Source organism: Harpia harpyja, chromosome 8 (assembly GCF_026419915.1).
Source record: "Harpia harpyja isolate bHarHar1 chromosome 8, bHarHar1 primary haplotype, whole genome shotgun sequence".
NCBI classification, from domain to species: Eukaryota; Metazoa; Chordata; class Aves; order Accipitriformes; family Accipitridae; genus Harpia; species Harpia harpyja.
In genome coordinates, this window is record NC_068947.1 from 52,906,260 (window position 1) to 52,920,854 (window position 14,595).

General features: G+C 44.2%; 1 protein-coding gene across 12 annotated transcripts in view; it reads right to left on the reverse strand.

Annotated features, from left to right (window-relative positions):
• The window catches only part of LOC128145040 (ephrin type-B receptor 5), an 80,041-nt gene that overhangs the window by 31,130 nt on the left and 34,316 nt on the right, over positions 1–14,595 (reverse strand). For all 12 annotated transcript variants that reach the window (XM_052794627.1, XM_052794628.1, XM_052794621.1 and 9 more), the window contains one exon: positions 10,859–11,555. In XM_052794627.1, coding sequence (XP_052650587.1) covers positions 10,859–11,555 — 697 coding nt within the window. The remainder of the gene's footprint in view (positions 1–10,858; positions 11,556–14,595) is intronic.

Here is a 14,595-nt window from a genome sequence, read left to right on the forward strand (position 1 = left end):
GAGACAACACTTTGGAAAAGGTACTCGTAACAAATACTAGAGATCAAATACTTACAGCTATTCTTTTGTATTTGCCTCACAAAATCTAATTTCTTCATCCATGCACTGTCCTTGCCACTATACACTTGCACCATAGGCAAAGGCAGGTTACTGCTGTCTCCCCTAGCACTGCCCAGTGTGCTATGCTTTTCATGCTGTCATACTTAGGTGGTTTCTTGCTATCTATTCTCTCTCTTACTCGTTGAGGCAGCATCTGTTCTTGAATGTAATCCCAGTTAAAGTCAGTGAATGAAGAATTGTTTGTTTATGCTGAAGAGTGATGTCAGCATGAAAACAGGTGACTCTACAGTAAATTACAAGTTTAAGTAAGAAGAATGCTTCTACTAACTAAAGCAGCAGGCTTCTGAGAAAAACTTCCAATACAAGCAGCAGACAAAAAAAAAAAAAAAGCTTAACCACATTTAAGAAGGAAGGTAGCCTGTTTCTGAAGTGATTTTGTGATACAGTTGCCACTGAGAGCAAAGTAGCAGACAATGTAAACACATCTCCACCTCCCAGTGTCTCCAGGTCCAATACTCCCTTGTCCTGTATTTAACATCAAGCAGAACGTGAAGCAGCGACATAGGCTCATTTATAAGCATTCCACTACACCTGAGTGAACTGGACAAATAACATTCCACTGCAGCTGTTTCACCAACAAAACAAATTTCAGTAATATTTCTCTGTCCTCACATGCTCCCTCCCTCTTGGGAGAAGAGGTGGAATTTCTGCCATTTTGGCTATCATATTCCTCCTCAGTGACCCAAAGAAACAGATGAAAGAGGGGTACATACAGTGAGTTAAAGTCTCCATTAAGGTGTATCATTTTTACAAGGTGAGTCAAGTACAAAAAACCCACCAACTACAGTGGCTAATTAATTTTCTATGCAAAAAAACAACCCTAAAATATTAAGTAACCACATCACAGAGAGAAGGGAGCTAAGGCGGCTCCCTGTAAGAAAAAAATCAAGAGAACAGGCTAGTATAACGGTACATGGTGATCCCCACTTTTGCAGAGCACAGCCAAGTGCCATTCTCAGTAGACCATGAACATCTCTGGCATGTGACACTCAGTCCATATTCCACACAGATACCCACGATAGGCAGCTGAATCCCATCCCCAGTCAATACAATCAGTGGAACCTAACGAGCAATGGAGCAATTCAGTTGCCCATACATTTGAGAGGCCCCTGGCAACCATTCCCTCTGTCATCCAAATGGCATTCCAGTAGGTGCTGGGTCTTCCACTGTTCCTATGTCCTATCTGCCTATGTCCTCAGGGAGAACACAGCATGGGCTTTAAGCGCTGTCTCCCATAATATCCTCATAGACAACCTGATGAAGTATGGGGCGGGTGAGCAGACAGTGAGGTTAATTGAAAACTGCCTGAACAACTGAGCCCAGAGGGTGCTGACCACTGGAATGAAGTCTAGATGGAGGCCAGCACCTAGCGGTGTACCCCAGGGGTCAATACTGGGTCCAATACTGTTCAACATCTTCACTAATGACATGGCTGATGGGGCAGAGCGTACCCTCAGCAAGTTTGCTGATGATACAAAACTGGGAGGAGAGGCTGATACACCAGCGGGCTGCGCTGCCATCCAGAGGGATCGACAGGCTGCAGAAATGGGCTGACTGGATCCTCATGAAGTTCAACAAAGGGAAGTGCAGAGTCCTGCACCTGGGCAGGAATAATCCCATGAACCAGTATAGGCTGGGGGCGACCACCTGGCAAGCAGCTTGGCAGAAAGCGTCCTGGTGGACACCAAGTTGAACAGGAGCCAGCAATGTGTCCTTGTGGCAAAGAAGGCTAATGGTATCCTGGGCTGCATTAGGAGGAGTGTTGCCAGCAGGTCAAGGGGGGTGATCCTTCCCCTCTACTCAGCTCTGGTGAGGCCATGCGTGGAGTCCTGTGTCCGCTTCTGGGCTCCCCAGTACAAGAGAAACCTGGACATATTGGAGAGAATCCAGCAAACGGCCACAAAGATGATTAAGGCAACGGAGCATCTCTCACAGGAGGAGAGGCTGAAAGAGCTGGGACTGTTCAGCCTGGAGAAGAGAAGGCTTCCAGGGATCTCATGAATGTGCACAAATACTTGAAGGGAGGGTGCAAAGAGGATGGAGTCGGGCTCTTTTCAGTGGTGCCCAGTGACAGGCCCAGAGGTGATGGGCACAAACTGAAACACAGGAGGTTCCTTCTGAACACAAGGAAACACTTTTTACCATGAGGGTGACGGAGCACTGGAGAAGGTTACCCAGAGGGATTGTGGAGTCTCCCTCCTTGGAGAAATTCAAAAGTGGTCTGGATGTAGTCCTGGGCAACCTGCTCAAGGTGACCCTGCTTGAGCAGGGGGGGTTGGAGAAGATGTACTCCGGAGAGGTCTCTTCCAAGTTCAGCTATTCTGTGATTTCCCTTAAACATATGCAAATTAAAATGTGTGGATAGATCCCTGTGGTCTTGGCTGCCCCACCGCCAGATCTTTCACTACATACATGATTGTGGGTAGACAGGGAACAATGAATGGAAAGTTCTTGACACTAGGCTACATCTCATTTCAGATGTTCAGAAGTGAAATGAGAATAGGATTGGCAGGTTCCCTCTGAGGGAGGAACCTGAGAAAAGAGTTTAAATGAGACAGGAAAAGTGTAAAGGAAAGCGGTAAGGAAGAGACTCACCTACCCAGTTCAACTCACATGACAGAAATGGCAGCTGAGGAACTATGGAGTGGAATCCAGAGAAACTTAGGAGGAAAGATCTTTCCACAGTGATTATTTTTGTATTGTCTAGTGAAAAAAATTAATGACTACATAAACCTATAATCTCATGCTGGTACTTCCAGGACAGATGGCAGACACAGAGAAAGGATCATGCTTTGAAACTCTCATTCTGCCCCTGGGTATTTCTACTTCCAGAAGGAAAACAGTAAAATGAAATCATACAGCATACTGCAAGCAAAGCGGATTTGCAGTGATTAAACATGATTCACATCTCTCCCACCTTCCTAATGAAAAGACAGTTGCAAAAAAAAAAAAAAGAAAAGACTATAACCTAAAATTTGTAGTTACTTGTATTTTACATTTGCAGTTTTGGTCAATAAGGCTGGATTGACTACAGTAGACACTTACTGGCCTCCACACAGCTAAAGAATGGCCTCCATAGGCAGGACCGCAGTTATCACAGACCTTCTGCTTCCACCTAAACCCTACCTCCTGCTGCTGCATCCAGTCAGGGAGCAGCTTACATTCACAAGCACCTTTATCCCTTTCCAAAATTGCCTAAGATATGCTAGCTCTCTGCACTCAGGACTTCAGCCCACAGATGGCAAGAATAATTGTTCCCATGACATGGAGCTTTTCCTGGCATTGCCTCAGTCCAGTCACTCTATAAATAGTATATCAAAGGTCAAGTTGGGAGGAAAAAAATCCCCTAGCAATCTAAATAGGCAAAAGCCACTTCCTTTTATTCCAGCAGTTACAGTAAGCCTAGGGCTGTCTTTCCACACACAGACAGAATCCATCTCTCATTTGTTTCTGAAGGATCCCTTTTTTCGCACCATGAAATTTTTCAGTTTTCATGTACCTTACATTCCCTTTCCCTGTCCACTTGACATGGTCCTACAATCTCTGTGCATGACTACTGTGCTCTTTGGAGACAGTCATAACTAATACCCGAGCTGAAGCAAGCCCACCATCACTAGGACTAGCATGTTTTGCTTTAGTGAACATTACCATCTCAGGACCATCCCAGAGAAAGCCTGAACAAGAGCAGCTTCTCCTGAAACACCTCCACTGTGTGCCTGCAGAACAACTTCACACAAACACCAACACCAATTAAGCCACAGGCCTTGTCACTGGGGATAGTACAACTTGATCATCTCCCAGGCACCAGCACTTTCCAAGAAAACACCGATTTATCTCTCATTGATTCACAATATCCAATGCAAGGACAGAGGGTTGCAGAGATAGCACCTCAGGCGGCAGAGCAAGCTGCCATCAAGGCAAGGTTACTACGAAAGGAGAAGGCAGAGTTTGGAGTGCGCAAGGGCTTTTCTCTCAGCTTGTCTCATTTTTCGTATCTTGGCACAGTGTCAGAATGCCACAACAGTTCAGCTCAGCACAGCTCATCTCAGAGACACTGACCCAATTTTCCTCAGCTCCCCCCTACAACGCTCGCCCCTGTGTTGCCTGTATTTGCCTGACTGCTCAATAGAGACAAGTTTCACCTGGGAGGCCGGAGGAGCAGCTTCTGACAGTCTTCTAACAAAAACAAATATCAGCAGAGAAAAGTGCTGGAATCATGGGGGGGGGGGGGGTGGGGGGTGAAGAAACTGAAAATGGGGAGGGGACAAACCAAGAACAAAAGTAGTTAGAGAAAGAGGCATTGAAAAGCTCACTTGGACAATAAGGGCAGAGAGGAAATATTCCAAGAGTAAAACAAAATACAGCAAGGGGAGAGGGACCAAGAAGGGCAGTCAGAAACTTCAACAGAGCTTTAGGTACCCTAGAAGCGTTTTTAGGGAACGTGATACAGGTGACACTGACTTTTGTCACTGACTTCTGATTTGGAACTGAGCTGGGACATAGGAAGACATTTAGAAGAGCATAAAATTGCTCTCTTCTTGGCGGAGACAAGTGATCTGTTTCTTATATGGGAGCTCTGCTCCCAGGTGTAGTGTGGGGCAGCAAGAATGAATGCTAGATGTGAGAGTATTGAAAATGAACAGAGTGTCAAAGCTGGCACTGGAGTCAAACTGGGACGGATGAATGGACATAGCTGAATTTGAGGCCTGGGGAAAACTGGATGTGCAGAGCTACAGAGGGCCTCAAATGAGAATGACTCTAGGCAAAGCAGAATCAGCATGGAGTTTAAAAGAGAAGATAACTGGTACAGGCCATGCCACTTGCTTTAACTAGACAATGGGAGTCACTGCTAGAATAAGCCCTGAACTGAATCAGCTGGGAAGAGGGATAGAGTTTGGCAGTTACAGAGGGAAGGATGATGGAAAGGATTCAATAATTGATAATATTGTAGAAATACGATTTAGACATTACTCTCTTATAATGCAAGAAAGATGGCATAATTAACATGCAGAAGACACACTAGAAAAGAAAAATCTAAGTAACTTAGTAATTTCCCACTGGGGCAGGCTATTAGACAGTGACTGTTACTGTGTATCTTGCATCTTGTTCTGAATAAGGTGGGATCAGCCAGAGTTAGAAGGCATGGTGAAGCGATAGGGCCCTAGGTTGATTTAGAGTTTCATAGTTTCTACAACTGTTTAACTGGGGAAGAGATAGTGGAAAATAAAAGAAACATAAGGAGAGAAGAGTGTGGCTTTTGGGTTTTTTAAATGGAGAAGGAGACCATCAAATCAACTGAGATAAAATAAATGAAGTGACTAAGTATTGTTTCCCGCTGAACTGTTGATAGGAGATCATTTGAGTAAGGGATTTTTAGGTAAAAGAGGTGGAGCTGAAGCAATTACTAGCTAGTAATATATTGGGAGGACTGCCAGGGAATGGGCTGTGTGAAGAAAAAAAGGCAAAACAAGAGAGGAAACAGAAGGATGGAATATGAGTAGAGAGCAACCACTGGATTTAGGAAAAGCAGCAAACTACTTGAAAAGCACCAAAATGTATGTGCATGTAGCAGAATAAGGCTGGAGAAGCTGATGAAAGGACAAATACGTAAGAAAAAAAAAAAAAGGTAATCTAGCACAAGGCACCGAACATTATTATCAACTGTGAGTTTACCTCGAAGTTGAAGCTCTTACTCAGGAGAGGCTAAGACACTGGGTTTGTTAACTGTAAAGAAGAGAAGGCTTGGGGGGGGGGCAACTTATGGGTGGCATCAGCCACCTAATGGGAGGATATAAAGAAGGTGTAGGCACAGAGTGGTAGAACATGAGACAACGGACACAAGTTGTAATAATCTCTTATTACATCTTATTACAATCTCCTATATAGGAAAAAGAAATTTCACCATGGGTGTTGTCGTACATTGGAACAGTTGCCCAGGGACATTGTGGAATCTTCATCTTTAGGAATGCTGAAAACTACACTAGGATAGACCTTGAGTGACCTAACCCAATTTGGTCCTGCTTAAAGCATGGGGTTGGCACAGATGACTTCCACAGGTCCCTGCAGTGTAGATTATTCTATGGTTTTAAAGGAAGCATCATGTAAGTGATTAAAATTTGAGAAGAGCTTATTGTGGGGGGTTTTTTTTGCTAATAGGATATGCATATTTTTATTTTCAGTTCAGTAGTATTCAGTAGTCAGTAGACTACTGAAGGTTATGCTTTAACATAAATCTTAACATTTCCTTAGCCTCACACACTGAAAAAAGTTTATCCAGGCTGGTGAGGAAGAACATCTTTTAATAATACAAAAATAATCATGCAATAGTCTTCCCAAGTGAACCCTCAAACAGCTGTGTGCACAGTTACTAGCTCCTGTAATTATCAGTAACACAGATGTGATTCCTTTGCAATCAGAAGGGACTACATATGGCCACAGGACATGGGCAATTTTATGGAATCCTCTTCTCCATATGACTTCTTCATACACCCTTGCATCCTACAGAAGAAGAGCCAGTTATAGCTACTACAGAAGACAGGCAGACCTTTCCTTAATACTCTCAGAAATATCCAGGGCAAGACGACAGAAGAAGCCATGTGGTGGGTTAACCTTGGTAAACAGCCAAATGCCCACCCAACCACTCTCTCACTCCCCCTCCTCAGCAAGACATAGGGAGAAAACAGGATAAGAAAGTTTGTGGGTAGCGATAAAGACAGGAAGATTGTTTACTAATTACTATCACAGGCAAAACAGACTCGGCTTGGGGAAAATTAATTTAATTTATTGCTGATTAAAATGGATTTGGGTAATGAGAAAACAAAAACAAACATTAAACCAACACTTTTCCTCCTCCCAATCCCAAGCTCAACTTAACTCTTTTCACGCCAAACTCTTCTACTCCACCCAAGCATCACAGGGTAGGATATGCGGTATACAGTTTCTCTCTGTCACTTCTTCCCCCTCACACTTTTCCCCTGCCCCAGTGTGGGCTCTCCATGAGCCACAGTCCCTTCAGCAAATATCCATCTGCTCTGGCATGGGATCCTTCACAGGCTGCAGTGTGGATATCTGCTCTGGCATGAGCTCTTCCACAAGCTACAGAGAGAATCTGCTCCAGTGCCTGGAGTACCTCCCCTCCTCCTTCTCTGATCTTGGTGTTCCCTCTGCTGTTCCTCACTGGTTTTGTTCCTTCCTCCCCTCTCTGGCTGATGTTTTCTGCTCCTTCTTAAGTAAGTTTGTACAGAGGTGCCACACACATGGCTAATGGGCTCAGCCCTTGTCCTGTGGTGGGTCCATTGCAGAGCTGTCTGGAAAAAGCTATGTCTGGCATGGGACAGCCCCTGCCCTCTTGCCGCAGAGGCCACTCCGTCAGCCCCCACCACTATCAGAATCTTGCCACGTAAACCCAATACACAATGATACCCAACAAGGGGATCAGCAGCCCAAGTCCAACAAAGGGACTTCAACAAGGATGCAAAGACCTGCCCCCAATCTCATGACTGAAATAGCTCCCTCCACTCTATCCCTTTCTAAATATGGTTCCATCTACGTTCTTCTCCTATAGTCCCATGATCTTCTCTCCCTCAGACATCAAAGCTGGATAAAGGGAGAAGAGTCAGTTCTCTGGGCTACAGAAACAGCAGGTGGGTAGTTGGAGGGTAATTGCAGATGTAGGGATATACCGATATAGTAATGGCACGTTTTCAGTGATGTGGGACAAACACCATACTCGATACTGCTATGGGACTGAGTAGAAAAACAGACATGGAACTTGACTGGCAGAACTGACTTGGAATTAATTTGTATTTGAACTTGAAAGACAAAAAAAGATAAATTCCATATTATTAAATTAATAGTTCTATTTCAGTGATTTTTCAAGCTAAGAGCTCACCTTACTTCTTCCTTTGGAAGTCAGCGCTTTATCTAGCAGTCATTTCTCTTCTCTTTTTTCTCCACATTGTCATTTTAAAAATATTTTTTAAAATATCTCAATCATGAATTCTAAGTACTATTTTCAAAAGCATCTGGCAACTTAAATCCCATGTGACTTCTAGCTAAAAGGCGATGATAAGCAGTGGGCAGTGAATCCCAAGAAACACATTATATTGTAAAATATATTTTATGAAATATTGTGGGGATGGAATCTGGGAACAACTGTTTTCAGTAATGAATCTGTTGATCTGAGGGAAGACTTGGGAGAACAGCCAATCAGTCCAGAATTTTGGGAACCAGTAGACTAGGATGGCCTAATCACCCAGAACTTTCCATTTCTGGCCTTCTATGTGGAAAAACACTTAAGAATTGCAGGAAACCTTGCAAGGCAAGGCACCCTGAGGGTATACATCTACAGAAAGAAAAGGAGCTAAGGTCCCAACCTTCCTTTTTCCTCTGTAAACTGCCATTCTCCTTTCTGACTGTTCAGCATGAGAAAAAGTCTACTTGGATAAAGTCAAAAGTGAATCCCACATAACACCACATCCCACATCACTTAAGAGGGCTTACCAAAGGATGTTGTTTCACTCTTCTATTTAGCTGGAGAAATTGGTATAGTAAGAAACAGCAGGCAGTCTTATGAAACTAATGAAAGAAAGTATCTTAACTCATGGTAGGGGACAGAAAAAAAAAAAGGGCTTTCTATCTATCTGCTCAGAATGGCTCTTGTCAGATTCTTTGTTCTAAATAAAGAGGTAACAGCTGGTCCAGGAAGGACTCCACAGGCTTCCATATGGTGAGGGGGAAGGCAATGCCCACATACTCTTCTACTAAAGTATAAGAAGGAAACTTGCTTCTCCTTCCTATCCTTGGTTCATTCTTCAGTCTTATTAAGAAGAGCTCTGCAGGATCAACAGAAATCTGCCTTTGGGCTATTGCTTTTGTTCTGTGTTTCATATAGGACACTGTAGCAACAACCCTGTATTACAGAGTGCTTCTGCTCTTAGGAAGAGAGAACATACAGAAGAGAAGTCCTGGAAAGGAGTCCATGCAAAGAAACACCAAGCAAGGGGACAAACTACACTAGCTGAACATGGCTCCATTCAGACAGGACGGCAACACATTGTTAGCAGAAGAGATCAGGAATAGTGATCAAGCCAGAGGAGTTTACAAGAAACATGAAGCGAAAAAATACCTTCTAACATTAAGGTTCATTATCTGGTTGTCTTTGGCTGCTCTAAGCTGCTCATGGAATCTCAGGAAGTAAATGATGGGAACAGCGTTTTGTAGTTTGATAGACTGTCTTTTCAGTTATTCCTTAAAATATTTACCATTTTCATCTATCTCCAGCTTCTGTGATAATGGGGCTGCAAGGGAGTATCAGCTTTCATTGAACACTACAAAAAAGGGAAGATAGATTTTAAAAAAAATCCCTATTTTTATTTGCCAAGCCTAATTTCCATATTTTTTGAGTGCTTAAGACTACTAAATTATTGACTGGCAGTTCACCTGGATTGTGAACTAGTCATGCTGCTGATGCAGACAACAAAGCTAGTGCCATACAGAGCTGCTCTATGTCCGTCTGAGCTTTCTGTCTCAGGAGCAGCACTATATGAATGTAGTTACATTTTTTTCAGGATGAGCAGGATAAAAAGGCGCACACATTTTAATCATTCTCAAAGCTTATACAAATAAAAAGCACTTACCAATTTTAATTGCTTTATATGTCTCCAGCACAATGAACTGTATTTTAATAAACTTATTTTGCACAACCCCAATCACTTAATGAAACAGGAATTTAAGGTAACATATTGACAACCATTAACTATCGACTGCATTTACACTTGGTGCTAACTAGAAGATTTGTACTCTCAATGTCCCAGTCGAACTCTTATTTGAATAAATTACAATCCAACTTTAAAATTGTGCCTGCAGCCAAAACTGGGTTCCACATTACATTTATTTTTTAGAGTACTAACTGTGGTGCAGCAACATTTTACATTGCTAAGAGATCTTGAGTAGATGCGTATTAAAACCAAGGAAGCACCAGAATAACATTATACACAAAATTATATAAACAACATAAGCAGTTTGGTCTAATGGACTGTCTTAAGCTTGACATAGGAAGACAGTCATGACATTAGACTGGGTGTTCAGGCTTGGCCAGATTTTGGCCCAATACCATTACTGGGTGATACAAAATTTATTCTACTTCCTCCTACAAGCATTTCACAGAAAATACCATGGGCACCAGGGCAGAAAGCACATTAGAAGTAAAGATAATACCATTATGACCATTTTTTCTTACCGAGCCAGGTTCATAGATCCCTGCTACATGTTCCCTGTCCCATGACCAGGGTGCTGCCATTTCCCCTTTCTTTTTTCACTAGTTCCAACAGCACTAGCAAAAGGGCACAAACTAGTGAGGATGGTAGAGTGTATTAGCTCCATGTGGCATCTTTCCTCTAATGCTGTTGCCTCTTGGTAAAGAAGTGGAACTCTGTTAGATCTGGCTAGATACAACTCTTGCTAATTCTGTATATGTAGCTTAAAAGGCTGTCTCTGACAGCAGCTTGAACTAAGGCCTGAGTGGAGTTTCCAACCATGTTCTTAGCAGCAAGAAGTGGTCACTCCAACTCCAGTCTTAGGTGCCAAAAGTGTCAGAAGAGGCTGCCAGTAAGTGCGCTCTGTGACAAATTATTTAATATCCTAGCTCTGTGAACTTTTGGTAAATGCCAAACACTACTAATACAGAGAACCAACAAAGAAGTGGCTGCCTAAGGGGTGGGGAAAAAGGGTCTCTCACCTTGGCAGGCTCGTTCATCATCAACAGGCTGGTAGCCAGCCTTGCAGGTGCATCGTCCAATGGCCACCATCCACTCCCCTTCTCCATTGCAGTGCAACCGAACACCTGAAGACCCAGTTGTGCTTGTCTCTTCAGCATTTGGTACACACGTCCCTGGTGACTCCACCAGTGAGGTCCTTTCCCCTCCAGCAAAAGTTTCAGGGAAGGAGGCAAATCCTTTCACCACAGCTGGGCACTTGTAGAAGAAGACTTGGACTGCCACCAGGGACATGCAGGCTCCTGAGTCCTGGAAGGCCAGGTAGAAGCCATGCTTGGTGAGTGGCCCAAAGCTACGTACTTTAACATTCATCTTTACCACCTTCCCAGTGCTGTCCACCTGGGAAAAGCTTTCATCGGCTGCAATAGTATCCACTTTGGTCCAGGGGCCCTCACGCCACTCTGGCAGTTCCTGAGAGGCTATGTCAGCTTCCGACTGGTGGTAGTAGAGTGTGAAAGTCTCCTTGCAAGAAGAGGCTACAGTGCGCATGCTGGCACAGTCTCTCACTGAGAAACGGAGGCGGACATGGACTCGGTGGGCTCCACGTCGCTCTATGAAGTGGGTACGCAACCAGTTATTCTGACCTGGTTCAGCCACGTTACAGACTTCAAAGGTCCGGATCAGGTGCTTCTTGTCATCCAGGACACTTACCTCATCCCACTATAATGGATATATGGGAGAGAAAAGGAAGAAGAAATAGTAAAAAAACATATGGATTCAGTGTTCAACTGCACCAAAAATACAAGACAGGCCTTCTTCTTCCCCTCCCTTCTCCTTGCCATGTCTATGGCAAGACTTGAACCTGCTGATGGCATGTGCAGCCCAGCACTCTAGACAGGACAAAGTATGACCCTGTAAAGAAGAGCTGTTAAAGCTTGGAAGTAAGAACTGTTGTGACAGAAAACATAATTCATGCAAACCTGTCACATGGCATTGAGAATCTTAAAATCAGTGTCACACTTTCTTCCCTCCTATCTCTCATCTCCAGAGACAAGACGCACAACACAAACGAGACAGAGAAACAAGACACTGTTCTCTGGAGAAAACATTAAAGCAGAAGTCCCTTCTACCCAACTTTATCACAGTTGGAGCTGTGCTCTGCCATTTCCAATGCACACAAGCCAACTCAGCATGGCACTATGGGGGCAGGTCCAGGATCTGTTTTGTGCCAGGAGGAAGGCACAAGGGAGAGATAGGGAGGGGCGGAAGCAGGTTAGTACACAAAGCTGTAACAGACCCCCCCCCTTTTCCCTCTCAACTAGCTTTATAGAATAGGTACGAGGCCCTGGGTATGATACACGAAGTGCATAATGAAATAGAAGGAAACTGTGCAAACCCTCTCGCCAAGGTCAGATTGACCAACTCCTCGCAACAAGATCTGCATTAAGACCAGAGCCGAGAAGAAACAACGGCAAGTTATGGTCATCAGTGACTCCCTCCTGGGTGAAACAGAAGTACCCATTTGCAGACTGGACTGTCTTTTCAGGGAAGTTTGCTGCCTCCCTGGGGCATGGATTAGCGATGTCACCAGGCCATGGAAGAGCTTAGTACAGCCTTCAGACTATTATCCACTCCTGCTCTTTCATGTGGGTACTAATGATGCTGCAACAAAAAGTCTAAGGTTTATCAAAATAGATTTCAGGGTCCTGGGAAGAATGCTAAAAAATTCAGGAGCACAGGCAGTGTTTTCCTCAATCCTCCCAGTAATGGGGAGAGACTTTAGAAGAAACAGGTGATCCCAAGATATCAATACCTGGCTTCAGGACTGGTGCCTCTGCCAAAACTTTTGGTTTTATGACCATGGAAGTGTCTTTGAGGCACAAGGTATGCTGGGGCCTGATGGGACCCACCTGTCCCAATGGGGGAAATGCATCTTTGCTGGTAAGCTGGCAGGACTGATTGAGGGCTTTAAGCTAGAACTGATGGGGAAGGGGATACCAACAGGAGAGCTGAAGGTCAGCCAAGGGTTGGCATGGCATTGGCTGAGGGTGGCAATGCTAGTGAGAACGTTTATGCCGCTCCTGGGAGCATGGAGGGCTCAGGAGCATATCTGAAATGGTTGTACACCAACGCACACAGTATGAGAAACAAACTGGATGAACTGGAAGCGTTGGTCAGTTCCCAGAGCTATGATATTATTGGTATTAGTGGGAGCTGGAGGAATGAGTTCCACAAGTGGAGTGCTGGGATGGAGGGCTACAGGCTGTTCAGGAGAGACAGGCACGGCAGGGGAAGTAGAGGAGCTGCACTGTACGTGAGGGAGAGGTTTGATTGTACAGCCCTTACAGATAGTGATGATGTGGTTGAGGGGCTCTGGGTGACGATTAGGGCGATGGAAAACAAAGGAGATGTTGTAGCAGGTGTCTACTACTGATCACCCAGCCAGGAGGTCAGCAGTGATGAGTTATTCTATAGGCAATTAGGAGAAATCTCTGGATCTTTAGCCCTTGTACTTATGAAAGATGTCAACCTCCCAGATATCAACTGGGAATACCACGCTGCTGTGATGAGCAAGTCTGGGAAATTCCTGAAGTTTGTAGGAGACAACTTCTTGTCACAAACAGTCGGTGAGCCAACTACAAAAGAGGCCGTCCTAGATTTCCTATTTTTGAATAGAGAAGGACTCGTGGGAGATGTGATGGTAAGTGGCTGTCTTGGCCACAAGTGATCATGAATGGTTGAGTTTAAAGTTTTCAGTGTAATGAGAAAAAAGGACAGCAGAGTTTCTGCTCTGGATTTCAAGAGAGCAAACTTTAAGCTATTCAGGGAGCTACTTAGCAGCGTCCCCTGGGAATTTGCTTTTGAGGGCTTAGGAGTCCATGAGTGCTGGTCAGTCTTTAAGAACCACCTTTTAGAAGCAAAGGAGCAGGCAATTCCACTGTGTTGTAAGTCAAGCAAGCAGGGCAGAAGACCATCTTAGCTGAACAGGAAACTCCTCATGGAGTTCAAGAGGAAAAAGAAATTGTATGATATCTAGAAGTGAGGTCAGGTGTTGCAGGAAGATTACAGAGCTGTGGTTCATATATGCAGGGAAAAGACAGGAAAGGCCAAAGCTCAATTAGAGTTGAAACTGCCCAGTGTTGTGTCAGACAACAAGACAGGCTTTTTTAAGTACTTAGCAAGAGGAGGTTTAAAGAAAACATTGGACAGATACTTGTTCAAGATGATCACCTGACTAATAGGGATGAAGAAAAAGCAAAGTCATTCAGTGCTTTTTTTGCCTCAGACTTCAATAATACTGATAGACCTTGGACTGTCCAGTCCCCTGAATCAGAGGACCACGAATGCGGGAACAGTGGCTTTCCATTTGTGGACTGTGAAATTGTAAGGGACCAGCTGTATCAGCTGAATGTTCACACGTTCATGGGACCTGATGGGATTCATCCCAGAGTACCAAAGGAGCTAGCAGATGTTATGGCAGGACCCCTCTCGATCATCTACCAAAGGTCTTGGGAGTCTGGGGAGGTCCCTGCTGCCTGGAAGCTAGCCAACATTATTCCAATTTACAAAAAGGGTGTGAGGGAAGATCCAGGAAACTACAGACCTGTTAGTCTAACCTTAGTACCAGGAAAATTATGGAGAAGATTATACTGAGTACTATCAAAAGGCATTTAAAGAACAATGCAATCATCAGGCACAGTCAACATGGGTTCACAAAGGGAAAGTCCTGTCTAACTAATTTGATATCCTTCTACTATAA